The 12,698-nt window shown below is 40.1% G+C and overlaps 1 protein-coding gene across 3 annotated transcripts in view; it reads right to left on the bottom strand.

The window, feature by feature from the left end:
* Positions 1-12,698, bottom strand: part of CTSC (cathepsin C) — a 47,466-nt gene that overhangs the window by 28,421 nt on the left and 6,347 nt on the right. Inside the window, exons 2-5 of one of the 3 annotated variants that reach the window (XM_082659432.1) lie at positions 12,511-12,694; positions 9,936-10,081; positions 4,874-4,958; positions 439-1,943 (exon numbers count right to left, since the gene is read on the bottom strand). In XM_082659432.1, coding sequence (XP_082515558.1) covers positions 1,750-1,943; positions 4,874-4,958; positions 9,936-10,081; positions 12,511-12,694 — 609 coding nt within the window. In that variant the 3' untranslated portion in view covers positions 439-1,749. Of the gene's footprint in view, positions 1-438; positions 3,218-4,873; positions 4,959-9,935; positions 10,082-12,510; positions 12,695-12,698 lie in introns of those variants that run through there. The other 2 variants (XM_082659433.1, XM_082659431.1) reach the window with 2 other exon arrangements.

The raw sequence follows: 12,698 nt of genomic DNA, 5'->3' as shown, positions 1-12,698 counted from the left end.
TAGAGTTCATCGACTCTAACCTTTAGCTGGTGCTTCTTAAGGAGGGAGTGGGGGCACAGCCCACAGCACCCTAGGCTAGTTTGAGTCCTTGGTTATCCAGGCTTTGGGGAACCACTGCAGTCACAGATAAAGCTCACTATTTCCCCATGACAGCTAATTTACTTTTTAGTAATTCTGAAAGTTAGAACTTTACTATTTTTAACTCTGAGGTTTATCTTAGCCCCTACAGTCTCACACAAAAAATTAAAATATAATATATAAGCAGAATAAAATGTTAAAGTCTCATCTGTTTTCTACAAAGTCATTCAAAAACTATGGCCTGAGGGTCTACCATAGCCTCTAAGGACACAAAGTAAAAATACTTTCAGAAACACAACAATAAAACAACAGAACAACACAATGGTATATTATTCAATTTTCTTTCTCTTACAAATATTTATTGAAGCCCTATTATTTATCACATATTGAACTATACATAAGGAATAAAATGGTCATTAATACAACGTTGATCATTGCCCTCAAGGAGTTTAAAGGCCAGAGGAAAGGACAAACAGGCAATTACAACAGAGAATGCTAAACAGTAATCTATTATGGGGCCTACTAACACAAATACCTGCAATTTTGTACCCAAGTTTTCTCTTTCATAATCAAACCAAACATTTAGATGCAAAGATACTCAAAGAAACGGGAAAAAAAAAACACTTTAGTAGGGGTGATTTTAGATGCCTTGCTAAATATATTCTTATACACATTGGTTGCTTTGTCAGTATTTACATCCGGACAATCAGTTTGAAAATACACAACTCTTACAGAACGCTGTAAGTATGTAACCTCATATTTTTTTTAGAACAGAGGACCAAAAATATAAACATAGCACCGTTCCTGATTTGGGCTTCTAGAACCCTATAGAATTAATTCTTTGTAAGCTGGTACTACTTTTGAAGTCTTTGAAAAGACGAGAGAAATGTGGATAATTTTCCAAACTAAAGTTCCAAGATAAAGTTCTACATGCATTAGGTGCTGAAGATACACAGATCTTCAGTCTGGAAGAAGATGACACGCTATCAAGTCATTCCTTTTACAGCAGAGTTAGTACTACCAGGGCAGAGATACCTGCAAAGTACGATTGGAACCAAAATAAGAGCATTCCTCCCAGTAAGGGAGAAAGCTGGGGAATTTCACAGAGGTGGCATCAAGATCCTGAGTGACAAAGAATCATCAGGATAGGGCTTCCCTGGTGGCGCAGTGGTTGAGAGTCCGCCTGCCGATACAGGGGACGCGGGCTCGTGCCCCGGGCCGGGAAGATCCCACATGCCGCTCACCGGCTGGGCCCACGAGCCATGGCCGTTGAGCCTGCGCATCCGGAGCCTGTGCTCCACAACAGGAGAGGCCACAACAGTGAGAGGCCCGCGTACCGCAAAAAAAAAAGAATCATCAGGAGAGAAGAAAGTATCCAGGTGGCAGTCGGATGTACTCTTATTTAGTTTTTATAAGATATAACCTTCCCAGAACAGCAGACCAGTGCCTCTCAAATGATATAAATAATTATCTGAACCAATAAAGTAATGACAACCTACTATCTAGAGAAAGACTCTTCCACTCAAGAAGCAATTCAAGGGATGCAGAAAAGTCCTCCCAGACAATAAGAATTAGGTGTAGCCCCACATTTTTGGTTTGCCAAGGCTGATGTTTAATCAGCTCTAAACAAATGAGGAGGAGACTAGTCCATTGTTTATTAACAGGAAAGACCTAAAAGACAGCAATCAGTTTGAACAATAGTGTAATTAAGAAAAGAAAACTTGGGCTTCCCTGGTGGCGCAGTGGTTGAGAGTCCCCCTGCCGATGCAGGGGACACGGGTTCGTGCCCCGGTCCGGGAGGATCCCACATGCCGCGGAGCGGCTGGGCCCGTGAGCCATGACCTCTGAGCCTGCGTGTCCGGAGCCTGTGCTCCGCAACGGGAGAGGCCACAACAGTAACAGGCCCGCGTACCGCAAAAAAAAAAAGAAAAGTAAACTTAGCAAGGGTACTTAACTTGAAGGTTACAAAACTCTCCTTCAATTTGGAGAACCATAAAGAGAAGGAAAAAGTAAATTTTTGTCTTGAATAAGGGACCTGGGCTTAGGAAAGAAAGTCAGTAGCCTCATTTGGTAAGGAAATCTAAGGTTCAAGCCAATTCTTCTCCTAAAATTTCAACAAGAGCCAATACAGTGCACTGAACTAACATTTGTGATGCTTACAGACTATGATTCACCAGAAAACCTGCCCAAAATGTGACTTCAAGTACCAATACTTGTTTGTGAAACAAACTTGACAAATAGCCCATATAATTCTACAGTTAGAAGCTGTGTGAGTTTAAGCACTGTATGAGACTAATTTTTCCCTATCTGAAAATTGAAGCTAGTAATATCTACTTCATGGGATTTTTGTAACATAAAGCATGTCAAGTTTTAGCACAAGGCTGGCACCTAATTTTAAAAAACACCAAAAAAAAATGTATTAATCATACCATCTTTCTGGGCAGGGGTACTGCAGATCTATGATCTATAAAAAGAGACCCTTCAGCCGTTTGGTTTATCTCAGAAAGCCTCCTCCCCCAAACATGTCCCCCTGGGACCATCTTCCCACCCATGATGTATCTGTACATCTCAAGATATTCTGAAGCCTAATTTTATTCTTATAATAGGTGTCGGGGCTCCTCAAGGTAATTAGAGAAAGAGAAGGCACTTGGGAAGTTCATTTAACTGTGAGTAAAATTTGCACTGTTAACAAAATAAAACAAATAAGTAAAGTCCTAAAAGCAGTCTGAAAAAATCATTTCAACAGAAGAGTTTTCAAAAGAGAAAATAAGAAAGAAATGTATGTTGCATATTGTTCCTTTTATTCAAAGGCTGAAGGGCGAAGCCACCTAAGACTTCCAGGTTTTTTTTCTTTTTCCTGCTTGGTCTTTGGTTGTTCACATTCCAGAATGGCAGTTGCTGCTTTCCAAGGAAGTGTTCAGGAGGGCAGCTGCCTTGGAGGTAGGTTACCAGGACTCCTTTGTATGTTACATGCACATAAAGACTCCAGAAGGGACTGTAGCTGCTAGAGGCCTCTGCTAGCTGTTAGAGGTAGGTAGGTCCACTGCCGCATGCTGCTCTGCCTCTTGCCTCTTAGCCCCAAAGTCTGTTTTTGGCTGTGGTTTTAAAAAAGCCCCTCAACAGATGCTCTATTTAATAACTAAAAGACAATAAAAACTAGAGTTACAAGCCAACAAAGATCATACTGTCTCTTAAAAATTTAAACATATTAATTTCTTTAAGTGAAAAAAAAATACTAGTATTTCAGATGCAGGTATTTTTTCATGCTATTTAAGACATTCACAAAAAGCTGCCGTTCTCAACAGCTGAATGCTTAAGCAATACATATCGTACATGCAGCCAACATGCTCAAGAAGCACATGCAGATGCATTTTAAGTTAAATGCTACCAAATAAGCCTAATATAGTTTTGAAATGTAGTTAAGAAAGAGGCTAATCTAGCAACCGAGACATAATAACATATACGCCTTACAAATTCTAAATGCAGGCTTAATGCTACTTGGATCAATGTTTCTAGGTACAAGGCTATTTATCCCATTTACAGATCAAATACTAGGGTCAATCTTTTCTGCTGGTAGAAGCATCTCCCTAATAAGGAGAAAGAATGAAAGTTTTAAGACAGAATTTTGTAAACTGCATTCTGAGAATACCTTAAATTTTTGTGAGGAAATAATGGTAAACTTATTTTAGAAAACCTTCCTATCATATCTCCCTTCTCAGCTATCACCATACAGTATATTAAAGATTGTGAGAAGTTCTGAAAGAAAACTATTTAAGGCAGTCTACACTTACTCAATTACCAGAAATAAATTCAGAAGAAAGAGCTTATTGGTTTCAGCTCTAATTTTCACTTTGATGTTTTATTAGTGGCTGCCTAGAACAACCTTTAAAGCTTAACAAGATGAAGCGATACAACTTATGAGTAATCCCTTCCTGGCACATGTGTGGGCCACCGCTGGCCCATTAAACAAGTTTGAAAAACGCTGATACAGGATAAGGCTCTGGTGCTTTCAACACTTGCCCCAGTTCCCTTTTTCATATCTCACTTCCTTACTTAAGAGCTAAGTAAAAGAGGAAGGGAAAGGGGAAAATCTGTTATATGAAATGTAAGGGAGGGTAAGTCCCTATTAACTTTTTCTCTCTAACCACCCATTTTTCCATCAAAATTTTAGACATCTCAATTTATGGATCCAGAGAGAGCAATGATTAAAACATCTATTCTGAAAGTGTGAGGAGAATGTACAGAGTGAAAAAGATCCTCTTCTCCCTAGTCAACAGTCTGTTCTGAGAAGGAACCAGTTTAAAAAATGATAGGTGATGTCTCAAAGGGATGACTAACAGGTACGTCAATTTCTCTGGCAGAGCCACCTTCTCTACTGGAAGACAACTAAAATGCCATGGTTCACATGGGTCCCTCTTGAGTCTTTTTAGAAAAGAATGAGCAACCTCAGGCAGCACAGCTACTTCAAGGATGTGAACTGAATTTGAACCAACCTTTCCTTAACTGGGTCTTTATCTTTTTGGTTTCCTGTCCACTTACGTTATAAGCATCATGCTTGAGAAAGCTAATCTGATGTGTGCAAACGGAACATACTAACATGAAAATAAATAGTGAAGGCACATAAGAAGTAGCAAATAAGCAGGCTCAAGCAAGAAATCTATAAGAAAACCATAATCTCTCTGTTCTCCATCTTCCTCTCCCTGATGAGTAAATAAGCATTAATTTTTATAAGCCACCAAGGAGGAGGGAAGCTTGCTTTTAGTAAGAAAGTTAAAAATATTTCAATGGAGCTCACCCAGTTTGTTCCTCAGGTGTGGCATATCATATATCCCCACAGTTCCCAGTTGCATGAAAAACTGACTGATAAAATCAGTGACATCCTACGAAGGGTTTACAATGGAAAACTGAGTCATTACGTTGAGATTAAGCAACATCATGAAAGAAAACAAATACCCAGACATGTGTTAAGTGCTTAACTTCTGATTCTTTTCCTCAATTTAAACACTTTTAAAAGTAAACATCAAGTTATTTTTTTAAAAAAAGACAAACTCATCTTGGTGTGTTGAATCTGTATCAAAACAGGTAAATCTATCCCAATAACAAATATTCTGAAAGTTTGTTATATCTTAAAAATGAACCCAGAAGGCACAACAGAAAAATTGCGAGAGACTCCCAAATCCTTTACTGTAGGAACACATGATTCACATTTCTAACTGTTGTGACAAGCTTGAAATTTGTAAGTCACTAGCACACAAAATGGGTAAATAAATCCTCTGGTATGGATTTCCCAACATACTGTTCTTGTTTTGAGTACCAACCTGCTTTAGAAATACTCACGGTCGTGTTTTTAGCTTATAGTTCTACAAAGACTGGTAGGTCCCAAACAAAAACTCAATTAGAAATCAGTGAAGTCTGCTTAACTATCCCCAAATTCAGTTTTCAGCCTAATGAGTCTAGTTTCCCTTCTATGCATCTTCTTCAGCCCCTGAGTAGCTTAATGTTCAAAATAAAATCTGAGTTCATTCGCTACTGCCCCCTTTTACAGCCTCAGAGAAAGTAAAGTGAGAAACAGTAAAAGGTTAGAAAGCTTATGCAACTTGAGGGTATTCTTTGAAGCTGAGTTTGTTTCATACCACTTCCTTCCTTGGCAATTTGGTAGAGGACGGTGTAGAGGAGCTTTATACATGCTCATGGTAAAAAATGAACAAATTCCACAGAAGTGTAAAGAAGAAAAAAACAATTGCTTACCCACCCATCACAAAGTCAGCCGTAATCAAACATCCTTTACATTATTTTGTTACATTGCGTGTTTCTATACAAGAGGTTGGTTGTTTTTCATCTGCAGCTACTTTTAAAGGGTGCAAATTTACTGGAGTGTGCCAATTATAATCAAATGGTAATGCTATTAAAATTTGATAGTCTTAGAAACTGGCTTGTGCAGATGGTCTTATATTTTGGCCAGCGCATTATTTTAAAGGAAAACTGAATCTGAACATCTCTAGGAAAGTTTCCATTTTGCCATAGGTTGAATAACTCCTTATTGTTTTACAAAAGTTGTTTTAAATGCTTAGGTATTTGCCTGGGTGAGCCCTAAATTCATGTGAGTTTGTAACCCCGCCAAAGTTTTCTGATAACTGAATCTATGCTGGAAGTTGAGTAGAAAAAAAGTGTCTTTCAAAAATATACACCTAGTGCTTCCTGCCTAACTCAAACTATGTATAAATTTCCAGTGTCAAGATTTCCTTCCAAGCTTTTATCTAGCTTGAAGTCCTATGTAAAAAAAAAAAAAAAAAAAAAAAAAAAAAAAAAAAATCATCCCCACTCCACTCCCAATTTCTTAAGCCGTTAAAACCAAGGGAAAAAAGGTCGAAGAACCTCAATTCATGAAAAATTCTGCTTATTTTCCAGGTGAGGCCTGAATAAGTAGAACTTAATAAAAGCAAGTTCCTAGCAATAAAAGTGGTGTCACAACTGCTCCAAAGTTGGCATTCAGGGAGAATGATGTGGAAGCTGTCTGTTCTGTTGAGCTGCAGGCTGATCTGGGGGAACAGAGGAACAGAAGGCGGAGCAGGAACCTAATAGAATACCTTGCATGTAACACCCGCTCAGCAAACTAGCAGGAACAACTCAAAGAAACAACCTCATGAAAGCATATCTGAAGAGGGCAAAAGGAAACAAGTGGTAGGGTCTGCTGTGAATTAAGGAAGACTCCTGGAAATCCAACTGATTTGTAGAATAACAGTGGAGGGTCTAAATGGCAAAAATTTGTCAGATACTTCTGCAATAGCAGTAGGTTGAGTGGATTATGGCGTAGTTTACATAAGGCGCCTAAACTTGACTAGTAAACACTGCTTATATCTTGATAATTGTTCTTTTTTAAAAATAAATTATTTTTCATTTAAAAGATACTTCTAAAATCTGTAGGAAAAAAATCTCACATGCTTTATTCATTAAATAGGTGAGCTTTCTTGAGTTACACACCCAGCATGGATTCCCCAGCACCACTGTAGGAAATACCCCGAGGCTTACGGTTAAACCCAGCAAGCCTTTCATGTTAACAAGTATCATTCCAAAAGCGTTTGACTGCCCTATTATGTAAAGTCAACTCCACTGTATCATTTTTCTTAAATTTGTTAAATTCTGCTACTCCCCATTACTTTTTCAGTTGGATTTGCTAAAGAACATGGCATTTTATCACTCTGCAAAATATGTTTATCGGGAACTACTTGATTGTGTTAAGAGAAAGTTTAAAATCAAGTATCTTGTGTACGTTCTGCTCTGCTTATTGAAATTATGATCCTTATCACATGATCTAACTACTGACCAGAGTGGCTGATTTGTTAGGAGGAAAAGAAAACATGGTCCTGATGATGGTTCTGGTCAAATGAACACTTTAAAAAATACACTGAAATCAGTAGCAGAAGAACACTCTTCTACTTTTATTCCTAATAAGAGAATGCTGTCCAGAAGCATATGATCAGGTAGGGTTCTACCCTACAACCAGTGTATACACTGACTCTTCCCACATATGGTTGAGAACACTTACAACTTCATTTGGCTTTAAAAAGCCTTTATTGATCTGCAACTAATGTTCTGAGGCTACAGAAAAATACCAAATTTGCTTATACTGTGACTTAAAGAGAAATAGAGTTGACCCTTGAACAAAGGAACAACGCAGGGTTTGGGGCACCAACCCTCCAAGTAGTTGAAAACCCACCTATAACTTATAGTCAGCCCTCAATATACGGGTTTCCACATCTAAGGAATCAACCAACCCTGGATCACCATTTGCAGATTCAACTAACCTCGGACTGTGTATATATTTACTATAGTATTTATTATTGAAAAGAAAATCTCTGTATAAGTGGACCTACGCAGTTCAAACCTGTGTTGTTCAAGGGTCAACTGTACAAAGAAGTGTTCCGATTCCTCATTCAGCTACCAGCCATTCCCTCTGTCCCCACCATCTCCGGACTCCTATTCAAGCTGAGAGCAGACAGACTGATGGGAAAATATTACCGGAGGGAAACTGCCCTTGCCTGTTTCTGATTATGTCTCAGGTAAGTAATGGTGTCATTAGAAGTTCCACCACCAGTTTCTCCAATTCTACAGAACTGAAGAATGAAAAGTCTTCTAAGCCAAATGGGTAAAACTATGCACTCATCTATTTATATACTACACCCTATCTTGTACTTAAGTAATTTATGCAACGTATTTCTCAACTGAATTCTACTTCCTTTTCATGTTTTAAATAAATATCGATTACCTATTTTGTATCAACAAAAGGAGAAGAGGAGGCAGAGGTGGGAAAAAGCAGGGGCAAGAGGAAGAAGTGGAGGAAGGAGGAAGGTACATGGTAACAACCGTCTTGAATATTTCTTTCCTTGTGCCTCAATTCCATAGGCAATTCACTCCCCACCTGAAGGCAAAGAACTTTTGAAGGACTGTAACAGAGTACCTACAAAGGTCTACAAAGCCCTAGGCTCATCAATATGCAGACCAAGAATTATATTCAGATGGAATCACATTTATTGCATACATACTACAATTTTTAAAACTCATACAGATACTGCTATGATTTTTAAAAATACATAGTATCTAGGGGAGATATTTAAAAATATTTAATAACTGGTCTAGCATGGGCTTCAACTAATAAAACAGACTGCTGGCCCTCAATGGCCAGCATGGATGGACTGGTTCCCACCAGCTGAATATCAGACAGCCAATCCAGGTGAGGGGAGACAACATTTCCCGTCTCTCTTTTCTTTTTTCAATTAAGAAGGGGTCCTCGTAGTTAAAAAAAAAAAAAAAAAAAAAAAAATTGGGCATTACTATTCTTAGAAATTTGGTTGGCTCAGATGTTAACAACATATCCTAGTTAGTGATTAAGCCACAACCCACATGAACGATCACAATAAATTTAGAAATTAGTCTTTTCCTGGTGCTTTGTCTTTCATCATCTTTAACAGAATCATTCCCTCACCTTCCCACAAATTCCTGTAATTGGCCAACGCTTACCAGATGTTTTAAAGGCTACCGACACTAACCCATGAAAAACTGTCTTTACTTATACTTTATTTAGAATAAGAAACAGCTAGTCTCAGGTTTGCGTATTCAATTCAGTTAAACCATTTAATACCCTGCTAATAGGAAATGTTCCAACTTCAGAAGGATATCTGGGATGGACTGCAATTTGTGCTCAAGTATTTTACCTTAGAGTGTGTCTGCAATTAGAAGCAATGTGTAAGACCATAAGAATGGACAACAGTTCTTCCCTAGTGAGAGAAGAAAACAAGCTGGGCTGGCCAGGCTACCTTCTGCTTTCATTAGCCCAAGGAGTAACTCCAAGGCTCTCCATCTCTGTCCCACTTTAGTCAAATAAATTATTCACATTAATATATTTAGTACATTATACTAGTTCAATGAGTCATTTAGGTCAATTTCTCAAAGCTAACAAACGATGATAAGAGGGACAGTATAATAACCTCAAGATAATTAAAAAAACCCCTATCTTTCCAACAGATTCAGTACAAAGCCAAGTGACTAAGGCAACAATTAGAAATAAAGATGTAGTTATAAAGAAAATAAAGAATTTAGTCATACTTACCAAAATGTAAATTTAAATAGAGATGGATCATACATACTCGAATATAGATCATGTACTTTTTTTAAACCTACTGAAGTTATAATTTTAAATAAAGTGGCAAAATTACACCATCTAATTTCTTTTCAGAAAATTGGTATCCCTTCTGGTTATCTTCTTAATCTAAAATTAAAATACTGAGGGTCTCCTCATTAGAAGAGGCTTCAGTTATCAAATCATTGAAAATATGAATGTATATTCCAACAAAACTAACCTTAAAAAAGGCAAACCACTTGTAGTCATTCAACACAATCTCAAAGCCTTGATTGTAAATGATGGTGAAATGGCCAGAATTGCCAAAGTTATCATATGCCGTATCCAACTTCTTAAGGTGCACCACTACTTCTTTTTCTGGTGGTCCTAAAGAAAAGAAAATGCACAACAAAGGAAAATTATGTGGACTTCAATGGGAGGTCAAAGCTCCTCTATAATTTCCATTATTTTTAAGCTGCTTTCCTTTCATGCTACTGAATGTGGGTGGATCTGGCTTGCGAATGTATCAGAGTCCCCGTTTTGGTGCCTCCCTCTGTATAATCCCAGAGGGGTCTCAGGCAAGAATGTGAAGCAAAGGCTCAAAAGTACGTCAAGTAGCCCAGCAGGCAGAGAGACCCCAAAAAGTACAGCCACTACCTTCCCAGAGCATCCAAACACTGAAGAAATTTTTCCACTGAAGAAAAGGAGAAATGGGGTATGTTGAAAATGACCAGCAGAAATGAGAAGACAAAATGGTAATCAAAAAGTGGAAATATAAAAAGACTTGCTACCAGATCATAAGAACAAAGGAAATGATCTCTTCAGAGAAGAAATGGGATGGATATCTTTCTTCTAAATGGCTGTACAGTTCAGAACCTCAGAATCTGAATCCTTTCAAAGTATTCAGCAAACTCAAGGTTTTTATGCTATACACCTAATTTGTGCCGAATGGAACTAAACTTTTAACCTTCAGAAAATGGGGACTCAGATCTGTGGGTGTCTTTAATTGATTAGATTAAGGTCAAAGGTATGGAATATAGGCAGAGAGGCTGCCTGAAAAGGGTTCTGCTGTGTCCAATCTGGAGGTTTCCACACTTTGGACAATTTTTCCATGTTTCAGATTAATGCTCAGAAATAGGGGATTCCATGTGACAGAACACTGCAAATCCTGATCTCCTTTCTGCTTTGGATCTCCAAGTTCAACTTTTAAAAGAGAAAATGGTTATAATGCCCAGTACTATGAAATGCCACACAGTCATTTGGAGTTGGACAGTTGAGTAAGTCTGTTTACTGACAGATGACCTGGCAATCTCTGTTCCGTTAACAAGGAAACTGCAGTTGAGAGCTTCACTCATTCTGCACAAGCCACAGTGTGGTAAAGGTTTGTGCAGAACAAGAGTGCCTTTCCTGACCCAAGACTGTGTGTTTTTTCTTCTCCCTTCACTAAATTCTTTGTCCTTGGGATAGCCATGTTATCTGAGGGCATATGGAATGTTCCAGGGTGCACTAGATATTTATTGAGAGCCTTCCATGACCCCTGGCACTGTGCTTGGCTCTGGGCATTTCAAAATATAATTATTGGCCAAAGAGGTATTAAAAAAAAACACAAAACTTTTATATACTACTGAGACAGGCTGGGACCTGGGACCCTTTGCTGAAGTGCTGCAATGCTTGCACCTGGACAAACCTCCTCCAGCAATAAAATATAAAGAAACTATATGGGACTAAAAATAACTGTGTGCATGCACAATTGGGCCCCATTATGGACAAAAAGATACAAAAAAGCAAAAAACTTAACTGCCACTTCTGAAGAGCCCTGTGCAAAAACTGGGTGTCCGGAGCAAACACTGGGTATTGCGCATGCCCCCTGCACTCAACACCCCCAGAGGGGTGGGCAAACCACCCAAGCCAGCCCTCCCCCCCCACACTGGACACACCCCATACCCTCACCCCATATAAGGAACAAGCTTGTTACTTGTTCTCACTAGCCCTGCAGGGGCCCAATAAAGCCTTGCCTGAATTTCTTGTCTGGCCTGTAGTCAATTTCTGATTGGCGAAGGCCAAGAACTCTGGTGGGTATCACTACCCCCCCTGCAATACATGAAACTGTGTAGTGGTACCAGAAGCTTTCTCAGGTCCACATCAATATCTCTGGGCTTGGGCTTCCCTGGTGGCGCAGTGGTTGAGAGTCCGCCTGCCGATGCAGGGGACAAGGGTTCGTGCCCTGGTCCGGGAAGATCCCACATGCCGCGGAGCGGCTGGGCCGGTGAGCCACGGCCGCTGAGCCTACGCGTCCGGAGCCTGTGCTCCGCAACAGGAGAGGCCACAACAGTGAGAGGCCCGCGTACCGCAAAAAAAAAAAAAAAAATCTCTGGGCTTAAGGGCTCTTTCCCACAACCTAATAAAAGGAAACTAAAAGCTATATTCTCAAGAGTCTTTGAGCTCATTTTTCACTGGCACAATAAAATACTGCAGATGGGATGAGGAGATAAGATTGCACGGTCTCAACTCTCTTTAACAAACCAAACAAACCCAAAAACAAGAAACGGAAACCATGGGGTGGGGGAAGTTCTTGCAAAAAGTGTTGGGGGCCCGGGAATAACCAAGACCGAGCGAAGTGAGACGTCCTCAGCAGCTCCACGTTGACGTCGCTGCCCTGGAGCGGTAGAGGGCACGCCCCCCATGGACCCCAAGTCCAGCCAGGACCTCCTGGCCTCCCCCTAGCGGGGCGCTGCAGGGAAGGGCTCAGGGACCAAAGGGAAGGAGCCCCGGGTAGGGACAGGAAGGAAGCGGGTGCAAGGGCGCCGGCGGCTTACCCATAACCGAGCAGTTGACCTCGCGCTGAGAACCGCTGCGGCCCACGTGGAAGACCCAGGTGCCCAGCAGGTCAGGGTAGGTGCAGTTGGCAGGAGTGTCGCAGTGCACGTTGCTAGCGCTGAAGAGGAGCAGCAGGAGGGCGGCGAGCGGCGAGCCGGGCCAGGGACCCATGCTGGCAAGGCCCTTA

The sequence above is a fragment of the Grampus griseus genome, assembly GCF_964374135.1.
Source record: "Grampus griseus genome assembly, chromosome: 8".
Taxonomy (NCBI): Eukaryota; Metazoa; Chordata; class Mammalia; order Artiodactyla; family Delphinidae; genus Grampus; species Grampus griseus.
Note: the sequence above shows the minus strand (reverse complement) of the source record. Positions and strands in the feature narration are given on the sequence as shown.